Source organism: Gobio gobio, assembly GCF_949357685.1.
Source record: "Gobio gobio genome assembly, chromosome: 18".
Taxonomy (NCBI): Eukaryota; Metazoa; Chordata; class Actinopteri; order Cypriniformes; family Gobionidae; genus Gobio; species Gobio gobio.
Genome location: NC_137111.1, coordinates 27,790,582 through 27,813,613, shown reverse-complemented (window position 1 = coordinate 27,813,613; position 23,032 = coordinate 27,790,582). Strand labels below are relative to the sequence as shown.

At 37.3% G+C, this 23,032-nt stretch overlaps 2 protein-coding genes across 7 annotated transcripts in view; one reads left to right on the top strand and one right to left on the bottom strand.

Moving 5' to 3' along the window:
- Positions 1 to 83: 83 nt before the first annotated feature.
- lrit2 (leucine-rich repeat, immunoglobulin-like and transmembrane domains 2) lies at positions 84 to 6,271 on the top strand. 2 transcript variants are annotated; one of them, XR_013818479.1, is made up of 4 exons: positions 97 to 254; positions 681 to 1,453; positions 2,502 to 3,910; positions 3,986 to 6,035. XR_013818479.1 is itself a non-coding variant. In XM_079843383.1 (3 exons), exons 1-3 carry the CDS (start codon positions 148 to 150, stop codon positions 3,302 to 3,304), a joined length of 1,683 nt encoding a protein of 560 aa, XP_079699509.1. In that variant the 5' UTR covers positions 84 to 147; the 3' UTR covers positions 3,305 to 6,271. The 2 variants fall into 2 exon arrangements, 1 of the variants encoding a protein (XP_079699509.1); XM_079843383.1 differs by having other exon boundaries at positions 84 to 254; positions 2,502 to 6,271.
- Positions 6,272 to 6,764: 493 nt separating this feature from the next.
- Positions 6,765 to 23,032, bottom strand: part of cdhr1a (cadherin-related family member 1a) — a 142,140-nt gene continuing 125,872 nt past the window's right edge. The window contains exons 1-17 of one of the 5 annotated variants that reach the window (XM_079843382.1): positions 20,880 to 21,039; positions 20,326 to 20,421; positions 19,693 to 19,838; positions 19,560 to 19,610; positions 19,390 to 19,479; positions 19,144 to 19,230; positions 16,696 to 16,815; positions 16,402 to 16,545; positions 15,521 to 15,599; positions 15,308 to 15,408; positions 14,820 to 15,023; positions 14,195 to 14,347; positions 13,515 to 13,679; positions 12,138 to 12,205; positions 9,823 to 10,051; positions 9,478 to 9,732; positions 6,765 to 8,827 (exon numbers count right to left, since the gene is read on the bottom strand). In XM_079843382.1, coding sequence (XP_079699508.1) covers positions 8,633 to 8,827; positions 9,478 to 9,732; positions 9,823 to 10,051; positions 12,138 to 12,205; positions 13,515 to 13,679; positions 14,195 to 14,347; positions 14,820 to 15,023; positions 15,308 to 15,408; positions 15,521 to 15,599; positions 16,402 to 16,545; positions 16,696 to 16,815; positions 19,144 to 19,230; positions 19,390 to 19,479; positions 19,560 to 19,610; positions 19,693 to 19,838; positions 20,326 to 20,362 — 2,124 coding nt within the window. In that variant the 5' untranslated portion in view covers positions 20,363 to 20,421; positions 20,880 to 21,039 and the 3' untranslated portion in view covers positions 6,765 to 8,632. Of the gene's footprint in view, positions 8,828 to 9,477; positions 9,733 to 9,822; positions 10,052 to 12,137; positions 12,206 to 13,514; positions 13,680 to 14,194; positions 14,348 to 14,819; positions 15,024 to 15,307; positions 15,409 to 15,520; positions 15,600 to 16,401; positions 16,546 to 16,695; positions 16,816 to 19,143; positions 19,231 to 19,389; positions 19,480 to 19,559; positions 19,611 to 19,692; positions 19,839 to 20,325; positions 20,422 to 20,879; positions 21,040 to 23,032 lie in introns of those variants that run through there. The other 4 variants (XM_079843380.1, XM_079843378.1, XM_079843381.1 and 1 more) reach the window with 4 other exon arrangements.

Genomic DNA, 23,032 nt, shown 5'->3' with positions numbered 1-23,032 from the left:
AACAACAATAATAGGTCAGACTTACAATTAAGTTCCAATCAGTCTCTCATGGGGTGAGTCAAGGATTACTGATAATAGGCTTTACTCAACTGTCCTGCAGTCATGTCGTGCACAGACATTGAGTGGATGTAACGTTTGTAGGTGACCATGGATGCCTCAGCTATATTTCGTTTCATTGTTTTCCTTCTTTTATTAAGTCATATCAGCTCAGAATGTTATCCAGGGTGCTCCTGTGGGACTGACCATTATGGGAGGTTAGTTTCAGTTCCTTTCATTGCAAAAAGTGTTTCAGCAGAGTCATCGAGCAAAGATGATTGTTGTTATGTTGAGGATAGGGATAGCACACTGTGAGAGCTAGTCTGGAAATATGAATATATGGGTGATTAGAGGAGCTATTCTGTAAAATTCAACATATTTTATTTGATATTTAATGTATATGTGTATTTCTTCATAACAAAGAATTGCTGTCCCTGATAGTACTGTCATTACCAGCACACCAACCATTTTGGAATGCAACTTTCTCAAAAAAAAAAAAAAAGCTGGTATAAAATGAGGAAGGGAGAATATTGCTGCTAGCTTGATGTCAATATTTTGCACATTTTTACTATATCTAAGATTAGTAGTCAGTTGCCAAGATGTTCATCAACGTCCAATTAAAATTATTGAACGTTTTTCTTTAGGTCACTCACATGCATGGGAATTGCATTAACCAGGGTTCCTGAGGATATACCGGAAGATTTGACTAAAATCCGAATAGAGAAATCACAGCTAAGTGAACTACCAAAGGCGGCGTTTTCCCATGTTAAGTTTCTAAAGCATCTCTGGCTGAATTTCAATGACATCGCCATCATTGATATAAAAAGTCTGGAAGGTTTAGGTAACTTGACGGAGCTCCGGTTGCAGGGTAACAAACTGCGTTCAGTACCCTGGACAGCGTTTGAGGAAACGCCCCACCTCAAGATTCTGGATCTGAAGCACAACCGCATCGACGCCCTCCCTGAATACGCGCTAAAGTTTTTACCAGGTCTCACCTATTTAGATCTGTCCTCTAATCACCTCTCGGTCATTTCAAAAGACGTCTTTCTGAACTGGCCTCTCTACCACGCAGAGAACAAGCATGAAAAACCAGCGTCCAACGTTGTTCTGGCGCTTCACGACAACCCGTGGCTGTGCGACTGTCGCCTGGGAGGCTTCATTGAGTTTATCAAATCGTTGAGTCCGCCGTTCATTTTAATGAACTCATATTTGCCATGCTCTGGCCCAGAATTCAAGGCGGGGAAATTTTTCCATGAGGTCGATTTAAAGACGTGTGTGAAGCCAGTGGTCAGCTCCCCGGTCAACAACATCACCGTGCCTCTGGGTGGGAACATCACGCTAACATGCTTTGCCACGGCCAGACCTGAACCTGCCATTCGGTGGACATATGGTCTTAAGATACTAAGAGGATTTCGTGGTAAGAGATATCCTCGTAAAACATGTTTACATACGTTTATCTTTACTTAAATAGATCTTTCTTTAAAAATGAGGTACTTAACCCTCGACTAGGCTACTGTGCACACATATTATTACACCTTTGCAAATGATATGCAGTAACATCATCTTTTGTATGTTACAAAATTACATGCATTTTTTATATAAAATAAGAATATTTGGACCCACTTTATATTAGGTGGCCTTATGTACTAACATTTTAATTAATAATTTGATACATTGCACTTATTGTATACATACATGTTTTTACATTGTACTTACATTTTTAAAAATACCCACATGTAATTAAACCTGTAATTAATTTCTGTAGTTACATTTGTAATTACACTGTTGACACTTCCCTTACACCAAACCCTACCCTTAAACTTACCCATACCACCACACCTGTCCCTAACTTTACCTGTATCCCACCTCAATATCAGCAAAGGTGTTTTACAATACAATTTGAACACAGTAAGTACATAGTACTTATTTTTTTATTTAAGTACATAGTAGTTAAGGCCACCTAATATAAAGTGGGGCCGAATATTTTAATTCTCCAGTAAATCTACACTCAAAAGAGTGTATGGAAAAAGTGTTTGTAAAGATTTTTTTATTTTTTATATAGGCCTATAATATAACAAAATATATAATTATACATTAAAAAGGAGTGTAAGTGTTGGACAATTGTCAAAAATCCAAACTACTTTATATATTTTCATATTATGCAATTTTGATACATACTGGTCAAGCTTCTAAAAATCACAAATTATGCATTACAAATTATGGAAAATATAGTTTGACATTGTCAAATGACTAAATTATTATAATTTACAACATAAATTATAATTACTATAATTGTTGTTTATTAAAAAAAAATTTATAAATGATGAATTCATATTAATAATAACAACAATGATTATTAATATTATACTGTAAAAATACACACACACACACACAAAAAAAACTTTTGGTCATACCCTATGTTGTCCTAAATTTCACATACTTTATTATTATTATTTTTTTTCTAGAGATTCAGAGCCGTGTGGATGAAGACACTATCAGGTCTCAGCTGATCATTCCTTCACTCCATCTGGCCGACAGAGGACTCTACACCTGCTTTGCCAACAATTTCATCGGCAATTCCTCCATCAGTATTTTACTAGACGTAAACTCTCCGGAAGGCTCACTGTCTCATTCCTCAGACCTCCCTTTTGCCATCGCTGAGGAAAATGTATACATCGATATCCGTATTGCCAAGCAAACAGTGTATGGCATTACAATTGAGTGGCGCGCTGTGACAGACCATCCCGCAGAAACCTGGTTCACCATTCATTTTGGCCGCTATGAAACACTTAAGAAAGAGCAGATATACATTGGACCAGGTATTAACACATATTCTGTCACAGACCTGCAACCAGTCACTAAGTATGAAATCTGTGTTACTCTAAAGAACCAGGCTCCTCGGAACGACCAATGCATCGTGTTCGTGACAGGCAGTGATTTCAATGAAATGGAACAGAGAGAAAAGCTCATTCATATTATCGTCATTGTACTTGCCATGGTGCTCGCTGTGCCTGCTGGAATGTATGCCTGCACCACCGATGCCAAGTTCAACTGCTTTGAGCGTTGCACAGAGATGTGGAGAAACAGGAGACATACGGAGGGCTCGCACACGTCCGACGAGAGGCAGGGCACGTTTGACAGTCTCCAAGCTGCCAGTGATGAGGGCCTCTGCAAGGAGTCCAGCAACGAGAAGAAGGCCCGACGAAGGTCTGCTGAAAAGATACAGAAGATAAAGAATGATCGAAGACCAACAGCTGAGCTTTACTGACATTATACACACTGAAAGACATCCATAGACTGATTTATACCCATGAAAGGAGCAGGGAAGCCTGCATTGTAATTACATTGTGACATTCATCCAGCTTGAGTGGTCGATCTGAGTAAAGTTAATATTCTTATTATGGATTCCACTATCTTCAGAAGAGAGTCTCCATTGATCATGAATTCAGGGATCAGCTGCTGCTGGACAGGATTTTCCAGACAAACTGGCAAAAACAAAAGGAAGCCATTAAATGTCACACTTCTATCCACCTTATTTTGCACCGCATAAGTAAGCTATTTTCTTTGAACATGCGACACTTCCGGTTCTTTAGCCAGTAAACGGTAACTTTTTGTGCTGCATACCAGTGTTTATGATTAGGATAATACATTAAAAATGACAAATACTAGTTTGTAATATAAAGTAGCTTTTGTACAGGTAAAATAACTGGAAGTGTCTGACACTGGAAGCCTTGTACTTTCAAGTTACAAACAGCAGAGCAAGCTCTTACGTTAAAAATAAGGTGGATACACTAATACAAAAATAAAGGTTCTTTATTGGCATCTATGGTTCCATGAAGAACCTTTAAAAGGATTTTCTTTGAATTCTAAAAATGTTCCTTTAAGACCTGTTCACTGAACCAAAAATGATGGTTCTATGGCATTGCTGCTGCTGCTGCTGCTGCTGCAGCAAAAAAAAAAAACTTTTGGAATCTTTATTTTTTAGAGTACAATTACACCGATCAGGCATAACATTATGAAGCAACATTATAGATGAAGTGAATAAAACTGATTATCTCTTCATCACGGCACCTGTTAGTGGGTGGGATATATTAGGCAGCAAGTGAACATTTTGTCCTCAAAGTTTATGTGTTAGAAGCAGGAAAAATGGGCAAGCGTAAGGATTTTAGCGAGTTTGACAAGGGACAAATTGTGATGGCTAGACAACTGGTTCAGAACTTCTCCAAAACTGCAGCTCTTGTGGGGTGTTCCCGGTCTGCAGAGGTCAGTATCTATCAAAAGTGGTCCAAGGAAGGAACAGTGGTCATGGGCGGCCAAGGCTCATTGATGCACGTGGGGAGCGAAGGCTGGCCCGTGTGGTCCGATCAAACAGATGAGCTACTGTAGCTCAAATTGTTCATGAAGTTAATGCTGGTTTTGATAGAAAGGTGTCAGAATACACAGTGCATCGTGAACCAGTCAGGGTGCCCATGCTGACCCCTTGTCCACCGCCGAATGTGCCAACAGTGGGCATGTAAGCATCAGAACTGGACCATGGAGCAATGGAAGAAGGTCGCCTGGTCTGATGAATCACATTTTCTTTTACATCACGTGGATGGCCAGGTGCGTGTGTGCCGCTTACCTGGGGAACACAACAATGAGTTTGAGGTGTTGACTTGGCCTCCAAATTCCCCAGATCTCAATCCAATTGAGCTTCTGTGAGATGTGCTGAACAAACAAGTCCGATCCATGGAGGCCCCACCTCACAACTTACAGGACTTAAAGGATCTGCTGCTAACATCTTGGTGCCATATACCACAACACACCTTGAGGGGTCTAGTGGAGTCCATGCCTCGACGGGTCAGGGCTGGTTTGGCAGCAAAAGGGGGACCAACACAATATTAGGTCATAATGTTATGCCTGATCGGTGTATATTCACAATGGAACAGACCTTTTTCACCTCAATGCACTTTATAGAAGCAACTAGTGATGCTCAAAGTATAGAATATAGGCCTATTCATAATAACTGTGCATAAAATTGTTCATATTTTTGGGGATGGTATTTCTATTTTTAAATTTGTTTAAAAATATTTGTTAAATTCGTTGGCATGTTTTAAGTGACAGATTTATTTTAATGCACATGGTACGAACATAGGGGTATAAAAGCAGATTAGGATTTTTGATGCCTGTTTCACATCATGTGAATCCAACAGCAGACAGAATGCTTATCTTTTAAAATGGACATGAGCGTCATTCAGCAAGCCCTTTGACAAACAATGAAAATGCTACGTACAATGAAAAATAAACAGACTGACACAAGGCTGCAAGAAATTGAATTTAATCTGAATGCTGAACTATTGAACAAGTTGCTTGGGGAATAAATGTTATGAAGATTGTTTTGGTTTTGCTCCTAAAGTATTATATTTTGCCCCCTTTTAGGTGCAATATTTGTAAGTAAGTATATAAATGAAAATGTGTTACTGAACTTATACCATATTTCTGTAGTTGACTGAAATATGTATAAAAATGTAGATCACACATGGACTGTGCAATTCAAGGCAGTCAAAATCATCTGTAAAGATGCCTGGAATAAGAAATAATTCCATCAGTTACCACTGCTGAATCGTGCTGTTCTGCACTAATCCCAGCTCGTTGACAGTTACGCTTTTTTTTCTTTTTCCATTGTGGTGCTGCTAAACCAGGATTAAAACGTACATGACCAACCATGAGTCGCCAGACTCGCCACGTCACTAAAGTGCAGTGCAGTGCAGAGCTCCATGTACGGTATGGTATACCCATGCTGAGAAATATGTTTGTGGAACTTTTTGTAAACGGTTCTAATGGAAATGCAGCTGGGAACAAAAAAAAAGTGCTTAAAGCGATTTCTACAGCTCTCTGCTATTTATGTCAGTGCTAAACTTTGAGTGTTCTGACTTTATGTCCAAAGCTCTGTGACCTTAGCCAGCCCAGTGCTCCAAAATAAACTAGTCAAGTTCCAAATAAAATATACGCATCTTGGTTAGAATGTTCTGTTTTTCTTTTATCCTTGTCCATCAGCGCACTTTGCAAGTTTGTAATCCTCTCTAAAAAACCCAGTAATCCTACTTGCTTTCTACAGGCAACTATAATTCCATGTCATTTGTGCTTTTACTCCCAGTGCTGCTTGTGCTATCTGAAAACAGACTTTCCTCATCAGAGTACTTTTGTCTCATAAAAGAGAGAGTGTGATAAAACTGACCAATGTTGAAAAGCATTCACCTACAGTGCGTTTGTGTCTTTGAATGTATAAACACTGTGTTTATAGATTTAGAAAAGCCAAACGCATAATTCATCTTATAAATCTTAATGTGATCACCAAATCTGAACTTGATGTTAAGCCCCAAAAGAACATGCACGTGCTAAAAATAACCAAACCACTGATGCACGTGGTTAGTTTCTGAAATATTTGAGTTAACTGTCGGTGTCACTTTACTCATAAAATAACATGTGTATTTGAAAAATAAAGCTGGGTTTTAAAAATCTGTATTTTAAATAAACAGAAAAAAGATTTAGGTCACCAACTCCAACATCAGCCCATATGATGAAATGTGGCATTAAAGGAAATAATATTTTCTCAAATCCTATATTACATACAAGAAAAAAACAACAAACACAAGGCTATAAGATAACATCCAGCAGTTTCATATCACAGGACCACTTCGAAAATACAAGCTATGTTTAAAATGTCTCCAAATGAAACACCACACATTTAAATGAAATATCCATTTATTTACAAAAGGTTGAATATAAACAGAGATCAGAGATTATTTTACATTTAATACTGAACTGTGTGAGGCCTGACAATGTACATTAAAGTGATGAAACATTGCACAACATGATAATGTAACTGGTTTTCCTCACTGAGGGATAGGAAAATAATTGTATAACATTGGATTTGTTTGTGGTTTATCAGTCAAATGCATTTATCAAATAAACCAGCAAATTAATGTATAGAATTTGGATTTGTAAATGTTCAAAAGATATTGTATTAGACAATAATACTGTTTTAAAAATAAAAGGGAAAAAAAACTATTGTTCACATCACAGACATATTTAATTTTTGTGCCAGTTATCCACAGTTCAAATGTTTAATTGCTGGATGAAAAGTATCCACAGATGGAGAAATGTCAGAGAAGCATAAAGTAAATGTGAACCAATTCTTTCCCATCCAGAAGAGGGCAGTACACAGTGTCATAGCATGCTGATTAGCAGGGTGTTAGTCTTGGCAAGTGACACTTTCCCACATTTCCACGGTTCAACCTGCAATCCCAGCTGAACTCTGCATGCATTCGGTATGTAGCAGAGTTGTCCTGCTGAGATCGTGTCCTGCTGAGATCGTGTCCTTGCTCAAAACTTGCCTGAAATCTTCTTTGTCAGAAGAAACAGGACAGCGAATTAGCAGAGGGACATATCTTCTCTGTATTGAACACGTATTTCTACACCATAATCAGTATCGGTTTGCCATGTTTTTCTGCTCCAGTCTAAGTTTGAGCTCAGAAACCAGTGCCGTGTTGACAGGATTGTCTTTACCCCTATGGGATCTCCTCTTTGTCTTGGAGGCCACCGAGGCAGATACTGTAGGTACCGTCCACTCGCGGTCACTGTATCTATAGTGACTTGGCAAAGGCGGGGGCATCATGGGGGCGTTAGGAGGCGCAGGAGGTGCTCGATGATGAGAAGAACACACTTTGATGTTATTGTTACAGTTGAGATTGTCTGCTGTAGGGATCTCCCGTTCCTCTCTGAACGGTTGCTGGAAGTCGTCTTGTCTCCGGGGTTTGCGCCTCCTGCGTATGATGCGACGGGAGGGCAGGATCTTGTTGGACTTGACGTTTCTCACGTATATAATAGTAGAGATCAAGACTGTCACAAAAACCATGATCAAAATGACACCACTGATCAAGCCTAGGACATGCATGGGATTTTCCCTGCTTTTCATTAAAAAGGACGTCAAAGGTCCCCTGAGTTGAGTCTGTAAAAGAGCACAAAAAGAAATCAAGTCCATAGGACTCAAAGATGATATACTGTAGGCTTCTCTGTTTTTGGCCAGAGACACATGGTAAAAGCGAGGCATATAAACAATTCCCAGAGAGGCCAGTGGCAGTCAACAAAGCATTCTTGCGTGAAATAGTACTATAGTATATGGTATTATACTACTCCGAATAAATACAGTGTGACTGCATGGCATCTTGACAGCTGAGAACAGATTGAAAGCAATTGATTTGGTGTTTATTTAAATTAATTTGAAAATTCGAATTTGAATGTTACAACAGAGTCTGGTTGCACAGTAAGACAAGATCAGAAGGGTTGAATGGGGCACCCAGAATTAAGACCATGCAGCCTCATTGTCATAATCTCAAAAACATCTACTGGGCGATGGAGAAACGGGCGATTGTTTGGGGCCAGATAAGCATAGAATTTTTATTTTTATTTTGAAAAATATGTATTTTAACTGTGCTCGTGTACTCTTTTACAGACATTTGACTTGCCTTTAAACAACAATAAAATCATTGAAGCAAAAAAAAAAAAAAAAAAAAAAAAAAAAAAGTATAGGTGTCGGTGTCAAAGTATCTCATGGTCAGGGCCTCCTAATAATCTTTCTGATCTGGCCCCTTGGCTGGACCCGGGACTTTTTCACAGATTTCCAGAAAATTATGGTGGATATGAAAACGGTCAGACAGATGGCGAGGACTACAATGCTCAAACAAATGCTGAAAACAGTCCAGGGCCGAGTTCTCAGACTCAAGAAGTAAGAAATCATTCTGGATTTGATCTGTAAAGCACACAATAACAAAAACTTATACTAGGTTTGGCATGAGGTTTTTTCACACTACAGATAAAATGGCGAGAGTGCAGATGAAGTATTTTTCTAGCATGCATTGAAGAGATTTTTTTATAAATTCTGGCTTACATGAGCAATAACGTGACATAAATGAGAATCAAAGAGTTGTTTTGAATGTTAATACTAAAAATCTTGCTTTCACTTCCCAGCAAGCAATTTTGCGTTAAGAAGATGTCTAATAGCTGTCCAAACACAGCCCTGACGTCTAGGCTGAAACATGGCAACATTTGCGCTGTCAGTGAAAATGTAATAGACGTCTAACCATAGCCCAAGAATAGACTAGTCATCTAGAACATGAACATGTCAAAAGAAATTAGACCAAACACCTCGTAATCGCTGTTGACTTTGCTTACATGATGGAATATCATACATCTCGCAGTCGCAAGCTATTTTAGCAAAAACAACATAACCAAATTCAAGATTATTTTAGTAAGAACTTATATGAGTAACCCACTTCCAGCCTAGAAGTAGGTTACTCATAGCTGGACTCTAGTTAACTGAAATTACTTTTCTATTGCTTGCTGGGTTTATATATGAATAGGATTCTCAGTAAAAAAAGTCACTAATAAAGAACCACTTACCGCTTCTGTGATGTCAATCTTTATCACTGTGGTGGTGCTGAAGGATGGTGAACCTCTGTCTTTGGCCTGAACAACCACAGACCAGGTACAGTCCTTCTGATTGGTGATATTCTGGACTATGTCCATGGACTTGATGTACGGCTTCAGCTTTATTTCTCCTGTGTCCGCATCAATGTCAAATATGTTGTCTGGGTCGGCTTTCATAATGGAGTATTCAATGACATTGTTTGGCTCTTCTGCATCTTCATCAGTCGCCTACAATCATCAAACACAGTCAACTGCCAATTACACAAGTGCTCTATTAGAAGAACAACATTTCAAAGAGTCTTTAAAATAGCTGCTAACCTCTATTTTCACTGGTGCACCAATCACCATGGTTTTCTCTAGAGAGTTTTCACTAAACGCTGGCGAATGGTCATTGAGGTCTATAATGGTGACGAAGACTTCTGCAAGGCTGTATTTTCCTTCAGTGTCTTCGGCCTTCACGTAGAAGTTATACTTGGATTTGACCTCGGCATCCAGACTGGCCCAGGGCTGAGTGTAGATGATTCCAGAATCAGCCTGAATGAAAAACCTTCATAAAAAAATAGAAGACAGGAAATGAGTTCTATTGGGAAAATCAGGATTACACGGAGCTTGTTGAACAGGGGGATGTTAACATGATTTAAAGCTTTGAGAATACACACTCTCCTTTTTAAAACTGTTATGTATACTTCTTGTTATGATTTCAACAGGATAAAACAGCGTATCCTTACGTCCAGTCTACTGCATACATTATCATTTAAAAGACTGGGTTGTTAAGATTATTTGAACGTTTTTGAAAAAAGTCTCTCGTGACTTTAATAACTGCTTACATCCATTCTATTTTAATTCTATTTTATGAAATTTAGGATATCTGTGATGGCAAAGCTGAGTTTTCAGCAGTCATAAATACCGTCTTCAGTGTCACATGATCCTTTAGAAATAATTCTGATATGTTTATTTGGTTCTTAAAGGGATAGTTCATCCAAAAATTAAAATTGTGTCATCATTTACTCACCCTCAACTTGTTCCAAACCTGTATGATTTTCTTTGTTCTGCTGAACACAAAAGAAGATATTTTGAAGAATGTTTGTAACCAAGCAGATAGAGCAACCATTGACTACCACAGTAGGGGAAAAATACCCCAATAGTTGCTCTATCTGCTTGGTTAGAAACGTTTTTCAAAATATCTTCTTTTGTGTTCAATAGAACAAAGAAAATCATACAGGTTTGGAACAAGTTGAGGGTGAGTAAATGATGACAGATTTATTTTTTGGGTGAGCTATCCCTTTAAGAAACATTCAATTATACATCAATGATGAAAACATTGAAAACATTCAAAGAATAGCATAACAAAAAAACAAAAAAAACTGAAATCATAGAAGTCTTTACTGACACTTTTGATCAATTTAATACATTCTTGCTGAATAAAAGTATTAATAATTTTTTTTTTAATTACATTTTAATTGTTACATTTACACTGCTCTGTATGACTGGTCCGACACAACAGCTTTTTGACCAGTTTGTACAAAACCCTGAAAGATAGAGGAGTGTTCGGAAAATCTGTCTGGATATTTTTTATTATTTTAAATATTTAATTCCATTTGGTGCAGCTAATGTGCAGAAATGACACACTGCACCTTTAAGTGGGGCTGTTACATGAAAAGGAGAGCAGTCTATTTACTGCTCAAATCCCATTAGTGGATTAACTAAGATGGAGGGCCAGGTAGCTCTTTGTTTGCAGTGAAATTGAGTTTTGCAGTTCTAGTATCGAGAAAAACTGTTGTCATTTGACAAAAATGTGCAGTTCATAAAATGTGATGAATGAAACTGCATAGAAAAGACCGAATAGTGACAATTTCGAGGTGTTGTTGTCAGGTATATAAAATCAGGCATAAGCTGCTATTAACAGGCTGTGTGGTCTGTCTGGCAGAAACATAACAGAATAGATCCCACGCTCACTCAGCCTTTCCAATGAGAGAGTTCACACAGCAGGAAACAGCTTATCGCAAAGATTTACCATGCCTGTTCTGCCAACAAGCCATCATTTACACATCTATGTGGGTTATATTGATGTGCTTTAACCCCTAAAAAATATAACAAATATGTTACTACCAGAAATCATGAATCTGTCTCTGGGTTTGGGAAGCTTGAGACAGATTTTTTTCATTTAAGAGCTGAGAACAGCGGGAGGACTGTCCCAAGATGGCAAGAATATCTCAGCTATTTGAGCGCTGCCTTCGGCATCTAATAAAAGAAAAGAAAATCGGATCCACTTGGGTACAGCTAGTCCTGAGTACAGCTAGAAAGCAAGTCTTACAACAACATAAAAAGTAATTGGAAATTGAATTGTCGAGCTTTAGTATCTGTAGGCTGTGTGTGATGAATCGAGGTGAGCTCCTGTTCTCCCATTCGATAAATAGTCTGTTTTGGCATTAATGATGTTGCATAAGCAACTGTTTTTTCATGTGGCTTATTCCAGTTGGCTGGCATTTTGTCAGTAGGATCTCAGGCATTAAAAAGACCACACACACACACGCACGCACGCACGCACGCACACACACACACACACACACACACACACACACACACACTGAAAAGGAGGGAAAACAACATTAAATGGGGGGTAGGGTACTCACAGGTCCGCTCCTGAGCCATAGATGGAATATTTGACCACACCCCAAAGACCAGAATCAGGATCTGTGGCCTGCAGAGAGCATAAGGAGCAAACGTCATCGGCTGGCATCTGTTCCCATACATAACTGAGATGCCAACATCTACGTAACAAAACAGATTAAGTTTTGAGCCAAAAGGCAAAACATTAGGAGCGATATGGGATTTGTTAATCAGGCTACGTCATTATTTCCCTTGTACTCATGGTTGTAGCATGTCCTCTAAGGTCAAAATCCAGCAGGTCATTTAGCAAATTGTAGTCCACAAACAGGATAACTCCTATATGGCGAGCACCTGCTTACACAGGGTGAGGGTTTATCTCAGTAGGGTTCAATCTCTCTCTATCCACTGATGAAGGGCAGAGTGGGACAAGTAAACATCCCGACAGAAATGAGTTTAGCATCATACCAGCATAATGGTTAGATTTGGAGATTAACCCAGGGGCATAGTCAGGAAAACATTTTCTTTTTTTAAACTTCTGTTCCCAAGTCTATTTTTTATCATACAGTAATTCTGAAAAATCTAATGTATTCCTGTGCTGGCAAAGCTGAATTTTCAGCAAGCCAGTCTTAAGTGTCACATGATCCTTCAGAAATCATTCTAATATGCTTATTTGGTGCTCAGGTAACATGTATTATTATTATTAGTTGAATACAGTTGTGCCGCTTAATAATTTTCCGGAAATTGTAATACATGAATAGAAACCTTATAAGAACATTGTTTATTTGAAATACTATTTATTGTAAAATTATAAATGTCTTTAGTCACTTTTGATAAATGTAATCCATCCTTGCTGAATAAAAATATTTAAACTTTAACTTTTAACTTTTGAATGGTAGTGTATTTCCCCTTGTTTTTAGATTCACCTAGGATGTGTTTGTTCATATAAAATTAAAATTTATATGATAAAATAAAAATAAAACAATTTGAAATAAGCATGATCAGTATAATAGTTTTGTTGAACAAAAAAGCTGTACCATTTTGTTTGAGTATTCTGACACAAAAAAGAGATGTGTTGTTTCTGCCACCTGAATGCTATAATAATATGACCACATCATGATGATATTTTTGTCTATTAAAAATCAAATCTGGGGTTTTAGCGTTACACAACTGAATGAAAATGATAGCCATCTGGCAGCTTACCACGGCACGTAATAGACTGTTTAGCAAGCATTCACATACTGAGCATGATTTGGGATTCTGATCCAACCCCTCGAATGTTATATTTAGATGAATAATGCGTATAATGCGTCTTTTTTTCCATTAACAGAGCACAGTCTGGAGAGGATGACAAACATGTTAATCTTTTTGTGCTTATAATGTCTAGAGTGTTCTGTACTCACTGTCACAGACACAACATTGGATCCTCCGGGTGAATTTTCTGGAATCCGGGCGATGTAAAAATCAGAAGTGAATTTTGGAGCGTTATCATTGATGTCTAGCAGATGAATGATTATGTCTGCCGTGGCACTGAATCTCTCAGGTGTGTCAATCTCTACAGCGAGGAGCTGGAAACAATCAGCATAACACATTTCTGCAAATGGTAGCATATTATTGATTGTAATAGTGTAGGGTTATTCTCAGGCCATCCGTGTGTCCCTTACTGGTGCAGTTAACAAAATCATTTGATAGATTTAATTTCAGTTAGCATTTAGCACAAAAGTAATTGTATTTTTACAAGCCATGTCCATTACACTTTTACAGTAATATGGACATATTTGTTAATACATTGATATTTCAGATAATTTGGCTCAATTTTGTTTAAACCTTTTCTAAAATTGTTGCTCTTTAAACATGTTCCTGAAAAATTGGACCAATTTCAGAGAAAGACCAAGTGAAATTCTTTATTTTATTGCACTTTAAAGTCAAATTAAAGTAGAACATCCACTGTTTCCCTGAAAAATACATGACTGTATAACATATGCAACAAATTTGTTGGTTCATTATTTGTCCATATATCCAGGATTGAGCACATACTGTATAATATACTTTTCTTTAACAGTTCCCACAAATTTCTCTTTACCTTAAATGTTAGGAATTGTGATTTCTCAAAATCCATTGCAGCAGAATCCTCTACAAGGACGGTGACTTGGGCTTCATTCAGAACGGTTTGAGGGACCACTCGTAGCATGCGGCCTGGGCCCACCAGTCTGAGGTGGAATTTTGCATTTGATCCCTGAGAACATGCATATAGTTTAAACACATTTTGTAAAACAAAACGTTCATGCAGAGCTAATATAGAGAACTATCAAATACATAGAAATGGAATATGGTTAAAGCCATTTTAAATGGGAGGCAAACAATGATTGTTAGACGATGAATTCTGCATATCAATGTGACGAAATGCTGAATAACTAAAACTATTATTGCGTAATATGACAACAGCTTGAACGGGACAATGTGCTTGTTTGGGTGCTTTCCTATCTTTTATGTAACAGATAATAATGTTCTACTATGACTGAACAGTGCTCATAAAAAACATGGAATTAATACATTAAACTAATGGTGTCTTATCCTGTCGATTGGTTGAATGGTTGATCTGCACTACAAAACTACTCTAACACTCAATCAGCTGTTATTACATTCTCTTAAAACATAGAACAGATAGACAGATTTTCTTTCTAATGTCTGAAACAAATGTTACCCACCTGGTCGGAGTCGTTGACTGTGATTTTCAAGCCCCTCAGGAACTCTCCCTCAGGAGGATGCTCATACATAGTTAATTCGAACACGTTCTGTGGTCCATTCTCTCCAAAGAATGTGGGTGGATGGTTGTTCAAATCCACTACCTTAATGGTCACTGTGGTGACTGCAAAGTCCAAGCGTTTTCCTTCTGCACTAACCTCTGAAGCCTGAGAAAGCAAGAAATTACTGATTATAATAAATACAGCTAATTACATGAAATGTTGCATTAATTGGCTCGAGACACTCTTGTTATATTTATGAGCATATTTAAAAGAGATGTAACTAAATAGCATGGACAGAGATAGATTAAAGTAATGGGCTTATTCCTGAAATTGGCTTAAGTTCCGTCTCAAGTCAGAGATCAGAGGGAAGCAATGTCCAATAACCAAACCTTTGATAGCTTAACATTTTTTAACTTGGGATAGAATAGAATAGAAATAGAGATTTTAACCTTGACTTTAATATTAAAGACTTCTCTCCTCAGGTCTGCTGGGTACACCTTCAGAGAGATACATCCACTGGTTTTATTGATGGCAAAAACCCCATCTGCTCCTGAATAAATTGGTTGGAAATGTGTTAAGGGAAACGTCATAATGAAATTCCTTTCCAGCCATGAAACAATGTGCAAAATAAAAGCATTTCCATATTAACCAATACTACTTACCAGAGTCTATTGAATAGATGATTGGATTTGGATTATCCATGTCTCCATCTTTGGCAAAAACTGTAAATATCTCAGATCCCTGTTAAAAGATCCCTGTAATTAGATCTTAGAAAAGGAGCAGTATAGTTTGCACAATTAATTAAATAATTGATCTTTAAAATTGAACTGAATCAACACTGAACTCACTTTAGAGTTTAAAGTAGAGTTTTAACTATTTGTTTGCATCATCGAATCAATATTTTTCTGTTGATCACTGTAAAGCTGCATTGAAACAATCTGTATTGTATAAAGCTCTGTAAAAATAAATGTGACTTGACACAGTTTGTTGTGTAATTTTTCCTTAATATTTGATAGGGGATACGCTATCTTGTCTTGACGGCATCTACCATAGAGCATTATTATTTATTTATTTTTAAAGAAATTCATACTTTTATTCAGCAACAAGAATTAAATGGGTCAAAAGTGACAGTGAAGACCTTTATAATGTTACAAAAGATTTCTATTTGAAATAAATGCTGTTCATAATATAAGTTTTGCACAGAAATTTTAAACAGCACAACTTTTTCCAACATCAGCATATTAGAATACTTTATGTAACATTTTAAAATATATTAAAATAGAAAACAGTTCTTTTGAATTATAATAATATTTCACAATATTCAATTTTTTCTGTATCTGTCATCAAAATAATGCATTCTTGGTGAGCATAAGAGACTTCTGACAAAAACATTAAAAATATATTACTGACCCCAAACTTAATTGTGTCTATCTATATATTATAATTATTAGAATTGAATTGCTTTAAATCACATTGAAGTACAATGGACCTGTAGAGTGTTCGTAAGATATCATGGTGTAGTAGTGTTACGATGGATACTCACAGGCGAAGAGACCTCATAGACATAACCAAAGTAAGGAGTTCCAACAAACACAGGAGGGGTGTCTTGAGTGTCAATCACATTTATCGTCAAAGTGGCAGATGATGACATCACTTGTTGCTTGCCCTTGTAAACGCCACCTCCATCCTGAAAACAAAAGTTCATATTTCATTATGATGCAAAAAATAATAATAGCCAAAGGAATAAAATGAGGATTGGTAGAGCAGATAAAGATTGTAAATGGAAGAACTAAGCTTGAACTGGTAAAACAAGGAGAACAAAACCATTCCCTCTCACCTTTGCCACCACAGTGATGAAATGTGTGCGGGATTTCTCATAATCGAGAGCTTCGCCTGGTTTTATCCGCAGCACGCCACTATGGTGGTCGATGGCAAACTTTGTGCTCGGGTCGCTGCTCTGGATTTAAGAAAAAACATAGAGATTCTAATACAACTCTATATGGATTCCCAAATGTCTATGAACTTGTGATAAAATGGTCAATTATGAATAGTATGAAGCAACAGGGATGAAATATCCATACTGTGTTGTGGGAAATATAAAATGATCCAGACCTGCCTAAAATGCCTTGATCGAAGGCCAAATGTTTTTTCCTCAAACATCTATCACAATGTGAAATATTAGCTTAAAGGTTTAGTTCACCTAAAAATTTAAATTAGCCCATGATTTACTCACCCTCAAGCCATCCTAGGTGTATGTGACATTCTTCTTTCAGACAAATACAATCAGAGTAATATTAAAAATGTCCTAGCTCTTCCAAGCTTTATAATGGCAGTGAATGGCTGTTTCTGTTTTGAAGTCCATAAAAGTGCATCTGTCCATCATAAAAGTGCTCCACACTGCTCCGGGGTTAATAAAGGCCTTCTGAAGCGAAGCGATGCAGATTTGTGTAGGAAAAATATCCATATTTAAAACTTTACAAACTGTAATCTCTAACTTCCGCTAACTGTTGTACACGCGTTAACAAGAGACTGGCGATCCAGCACACAGTGACATAGGATGCTCCAGTGAATATATACTAGGTCGTGCGAGAACCAAGTTTTTTTTTCGCTCTATCCTCTGTGCTTCCGTGTTCGTCACCGGAACTTATGCTACGCCTGCGTCCTATGCAAGCGGCAACCTTCCGCAGTTTCTCTTGAAGCCAATACGGAAGTGACTTAAACTGCAATTCATTGACTGGCCACTAGGGACAGGCTCCAGAAGGGAGCAGAATCTCATTGAGCCCCATGTTTAAATGCCCAACTTTACAGCAGAAAAAAACACGTTTACAGCCTGGTACAAATTGTGGTTTTGGTCTTTACGGCTAATTTTGCCCTTCATGACAACTGTGAGGGGGGTAAATTTTTTTTATAACTCATTCGTTTACATTATATAAAGCCTTAAAGTTCTGCATAATTTAGGGCGTGGCCACTTTGAGTAACAGGTGGATAGCCATTTATCTGCTGTCTGTTAGTCATCGGGTCACCTCAGCTCCTTCCACGTCCCGCCTCTTTGTCCATTTTCTGTTAACCAGGAGTGATGCGCGATGACGCGCTGCCAAGATGGCAACGGCCAGCTCGACCCTACTTTACGCTTCAAAACTGCTCTTCAGAATCCTATGGGTGACGTCACGGACACTAGGTCCATATTTTTTTAGTCTATGGTCCTACGTCATACGCTGGAACGCCAGTCTTTCATGAACACGTGTACAACAGTTTTAAATATGGATATTTTTCTACACAACCGCATCGTTTCGCTTAAGAAGGCCTTTATTGTGTGGATTACTTTTATGATGGATAGATGCACTTTTATGGACTTCAGAACAGAAACAGCCATTCACTGCCATTATAAAGCTTGGAAGAGCCAGGACATTTTTAATATAACTCTGATTGTTTTCGTCTGAAAGAAGAATATACACCTCGGATGACTTGTTGAAGGTGAGTAAATCATGGGATAATGAACAATTTTGGGTTACCTATCCATTTAATGCCTAGGCATACAGAAAGAAAGAAGGCAAGGATTCAGTGATTGATTGGTTTCAGTCATGTTGCTGTGTGTTTTGGATGAGAAAGCAAAACCCCTTTAGCTTTCAGAGGTTAATCAGAGGTTAAGATTTATTTATAAATCTGTTCAACCCAAAAGTTTGCTTGTGCACAGCGCATTTTACAGAAGACAGCTTCCTGAACCTGGGAGAGTACAACACCAGCTATATACATAGACTATTTACCACTGTGAAACGTTCTTTTCAAGTCATGATTGCAAAGTTGGTTCCGTTCAATTGGCTTGATCATCCGCATTTTGCAGAATCCGACTCGGGCTCTGATACTCGGGAACTGATATGGTAAAAACTGATGACATTATTATTAATAACTGTGTGTTTACAAATGCTTTAAAAGCCTGGGAAGCTGAAGCTCGTGGTAATGGTATGGGCTGTTACATTATTGACACATACTTGAGGTTTTCGGCCAATCACACTGGATCTACTGTCCAATCAGAGCACTCTGAGCTTTTTGGAAGGAGGGGCTTTGTAGAAATTAGCACATTTCAGACAGACTGGAAACTGAGGTACTGCAATGTACAGTATGCGACTTCAAATGTGCTTATAGATTTATTTTAATTATGACCCATTTATATGGATATTCTATAAGACTTTGCAGTAATGAACAAAAGGGTAAAAACAGTACAATCCTGCACTTTCATTTGACCTTCAGTTCATGTTTGATCTTTCAACTGGATGCCAGATGTTACCTGGAGGAAGTAAGTGACTGATCCCCCAGAGCCAATGTCTCTGTCCACTGCCTGCACTTTGTAGATGCTGCTCCCAGATGTGGTGTTCTGTGCAAACACACATATACAGTTTTCAAACAAGCCTGTTTATACAGATTATATTTAAATCCAAATCATTTTTGATTGCCAGGTATTTTACAAAACATACTCTATATGCTTTTAGTAAAGAATAATTAGGTACAGATTCTCTGAGACAAGATTCCTCACCTCTGGCACATCTAAGATGGAAGGCATGTTCTGAAATTGTGGTCTCTCATCATTGGCATCCGTGACAATAACTGAAACCTTTTCAACTACCTGTCATGACACCAGAGAATTAGAAAGACAATCACTGCAAAACTCATCACATACACCGGATAAGACTCAACAATACTTACTTTATTAAGGCCATCTGAGATGCTGACAAAGAATTCAATATCATCTTGAGCCTGTGATAATAAACAGTGTCATTACAGTGTCACTGTAATGTTCTCAGCACATTTAAAACTTGATACATGTTTTGAAATATACCTCTCTGTCTAGTTCCTCTATTAGAGTTACTGCTCCAGATTTGGGATGAACACGAAAATATTCTTTGTATCCGGGTTCAAAGGTCATTCCATACTTTACTGGCTGGCCTTCGGGGTCAGTTCCATTAAGAACGTATATCTGTGTTCCTGTAATTTACAATTGTAAGCAACGATTGTTTCTTGACAAGTCAAGTCAAATTCATGTCAAAATGAAGCAGCGGTTCGCAACCATGTGTACGTGGCTTAAAATTATTTAAAATGAGACAAAACAAGTAAAAAAAATTAAAAATGAAGATAATTCTTATTTCACTTCAATGCCTCAATAGTTTTTATCTTTGAGGAACCAGGGTTTCCACTGTCTTGAAAAACACGAATATATGAGGAAGCCTATTTAAAAAGTGTGATTTCTATACCTAGAAAAGTCTCCATCGAAATGTTTATAATGATTATACATTTGTCTCATTATGCAAAGCTCTAAAATATTTTATTGGATATAAATTGTGTGCTCCCAGCTCAAGACACGGTCTTTGGAAAACGGCGGCCATGTTAATGCCGTTTACAATTAGACAGAGTAGACATCAATAGGAGAAATCAAACAGTCTTCTAATCAGATGGTACAAAAGGTTTAACTTACCTTTTGGTGTATCCTCTGAGAGATTGAACAGTGCCATATTACCATTGTTACTGTTGGGCCCATTATCATAGAAATAGGGTGCGTAGTCAGTCTGTGCTATAAACAACAATAATCAGATTAACGTACCTCAATTAACAGTGTAACCAGTCTTATGAGGACAAGTACAACAATTGTACCTATCACAATATTTGTCATTTGCTCACACACTGCATAATGTAATAATACTAATGACTCTCTCTATCCACTTGTCTGGGATTACTGGTGTCTTACGTCATAAATGCCTCAATATCCCCTACTTTACCAAATCTATTTCACTATATAAATTCATTTTTGAAATGAATTTATATCTAAATTTAGATTTAGATGTAGTTTTCTTTCAGGCAAGTCTATATTTGCTCACCTCCTACTGTCAAGCAGGAATAAAGGTGATGCAAATGAGAGAGGTACATAACAGTAGTCAAGATTATATACATCAGTCAACAGGATAACATAACCAACTAAAGGAATATTTAATCGCCCGAGACACATCCGGGTTCAAAGGTTTTCATGAATACATACCAAAGCAGAAATGCGCTAGCAGAAGAAATGATGAAAACTGTATTTCCATAGCATTCTTCATCCTAATAAAGCAAAGCATTTACAGCAGGCCAGACAGCGCACTAGTGAAGAGAGCTACGGCAGAGTCCTTCTAAGGGTGTTTATTTCAGATTGAGTAGAGCTAAGACAGGTGCTAAGAGCCTAATCCAATGACACGCCTTAACCCTGGGCACATTTTTAGAAGCCCATCTTTTTGCAGCATGATAACTAATGGCCACTAGAGGGCTTCTTAGGGCTTCTATCTTAGATGTAGTACTCCTGAAATCCCACATTTAGAATGCTAGATCGCTGTCACAAAGGAACCATTTAATACTGGACAGAATATTATAAAAAGAGTCGCCTGATTTTAAAGCTCAAATGATCAACAACAAAAATTGGAGTCATTTTTACTGATTGCACACACACATATTGATATTTATAGATCATACAAAGTTATGTTTTTTTGAAAATGTAAAAATACAGAAACATTTTTGTGATGGGTAGGTTTAGGGGTAAGGTTAGTGTAAGGGGATAGAATATTCAATACAATTCACATTTATTTATATAGCGCTTTTCCCAATACATATCGTTTCAATGCAACTTCACAGAAAATGCTTGCGTCTACATTACAATTTAAAGTGATTTGTCCACGTTATGCATATCAGAAATGCAGAATCAGAGCTGCGTCATCTGAAGTCCTCGCAGGAGTTGGAATATACAGTTGTACAGTATAAAAATCATTATGTCTATGGAAAGTTACCATAAAACATGGAAACCAGGTGTGTGTGTATGTTCAGGTCAAATTTAAAATGTGAAGTTATTATGTAATCTAATACTCATCAGCATTAGCAAATGCCTCCATCTCACTCTTTCATGACCTTTATCATCAGAGCTTTTTAACATTGAATTATGCTTCATTTAATGCTAAACAAAGTCTTTCACAAGTTCCCTAGTTTCTCCAGGTCAAGAGCTCATGTAGATTATTTAGAAGAAAGCATAAAAAAACACACAAATATAGTCTTTGTTATTATAAATTTAAGTCAGTTATAGATGGGTATGGGTGAAAGTGGCTTTGAATGGTATATTACTGACTTTGAATCACAATGCAAGTTCTAATAATGTTTCAGAATCCAGTAGCCCTTTTGTATTACTTTTCACTCAGATGAGCAGCTGTGTGGATCACAAAACGAAACACCTGCCAATTTACCTTCATCTACATTTGTGAGTGTGGCTTTGCTTTCAGGATTAATTTGTTTGGAGCAGGCAGATGGCAGGCAAGCAGATTAACCTACAATAATCCTTCATCATCATGTAGTGTTCAGGGCCAGTCTACAGGGACACACAAACCAGAAGCATCTCTGCATGTGCGCCATAGAAAAGACATCTGAACATTTTGATTATCTTAATATGACCATGAAAATGTTGCCTTGTTAATGCTTATGATTATCCGATTTGTTGCAATGCTCTTGCTTTATCTACATAATGAAATTACAAATAATTATGACACATTTGATATATAACATAAAAAGGAAACTTCTGCATTCCGTTTAGATTTTTCAATCAGAGAGAAAAAAACAAAACAGAAAAGTAGGTCAAAAATCCAGTTTATTGTAAGATTAACCTTGGAAATGTTTTGTATATTGTGATCATGTGCGTCAGTCATACATCAGTAGTGTGGATTATGTGAGGGAATAGAAACCTTGAATGACAGGCAGATTTGCCATTTATGTACAATATTATCATCTTATTTCTGACGTGACTATAATAGGACATTAAAAAAAAAGAAAAAGTTCAAAATGGAAAGAAACCTCAAATGACGTCCAGGGTCTGCCATAGTGAATTTAAATGATAGCAGTGATATTTTATACAAAATAGACAACAAATTATATTATTATAGGAAATTTCATGTTAACAACTAGCATTTTAGCATTTCAGAATCCATGTGCAAATCATATGTGCTATAAGAAGGTCACTAGGGACATCTATCCACTGGGACAGATTAGCTATTTCATCAGAATCCCAGTTTCACAGTAATGTGTAACTATCAAAATTGTAAAGATCTGAAATCTTCGGTCCACATATTTGAATGTTATGACTTGGATTACAAATAAGCTTTGGACTGGATGCAAAG

Excerpts from the sequence above, each read along its gene's own strand:
- lrit2 (XM_079843383.1), top strand. The coding sequence starts at position 148 with ATGGATGCCTCAGCTATATTTCGTTTCATTGTTTTCCTTCTTTTATTA. Across the intron at positions 255-680 it reads GGGACTGACCATTATGGGAG|GTCACTCACATGCATGGGAA; the intron begins GTTAGTTTCAGT and ends GTTTTTCTTTAG. Across the intron at positions 1,454-2,501 it reads GATACTAAGAGGATTTCGTG|AGATTCAGAGCCGTGTGGAT; the intron begins GTAAGAGATATC and ends TTTTTTTTCTAG.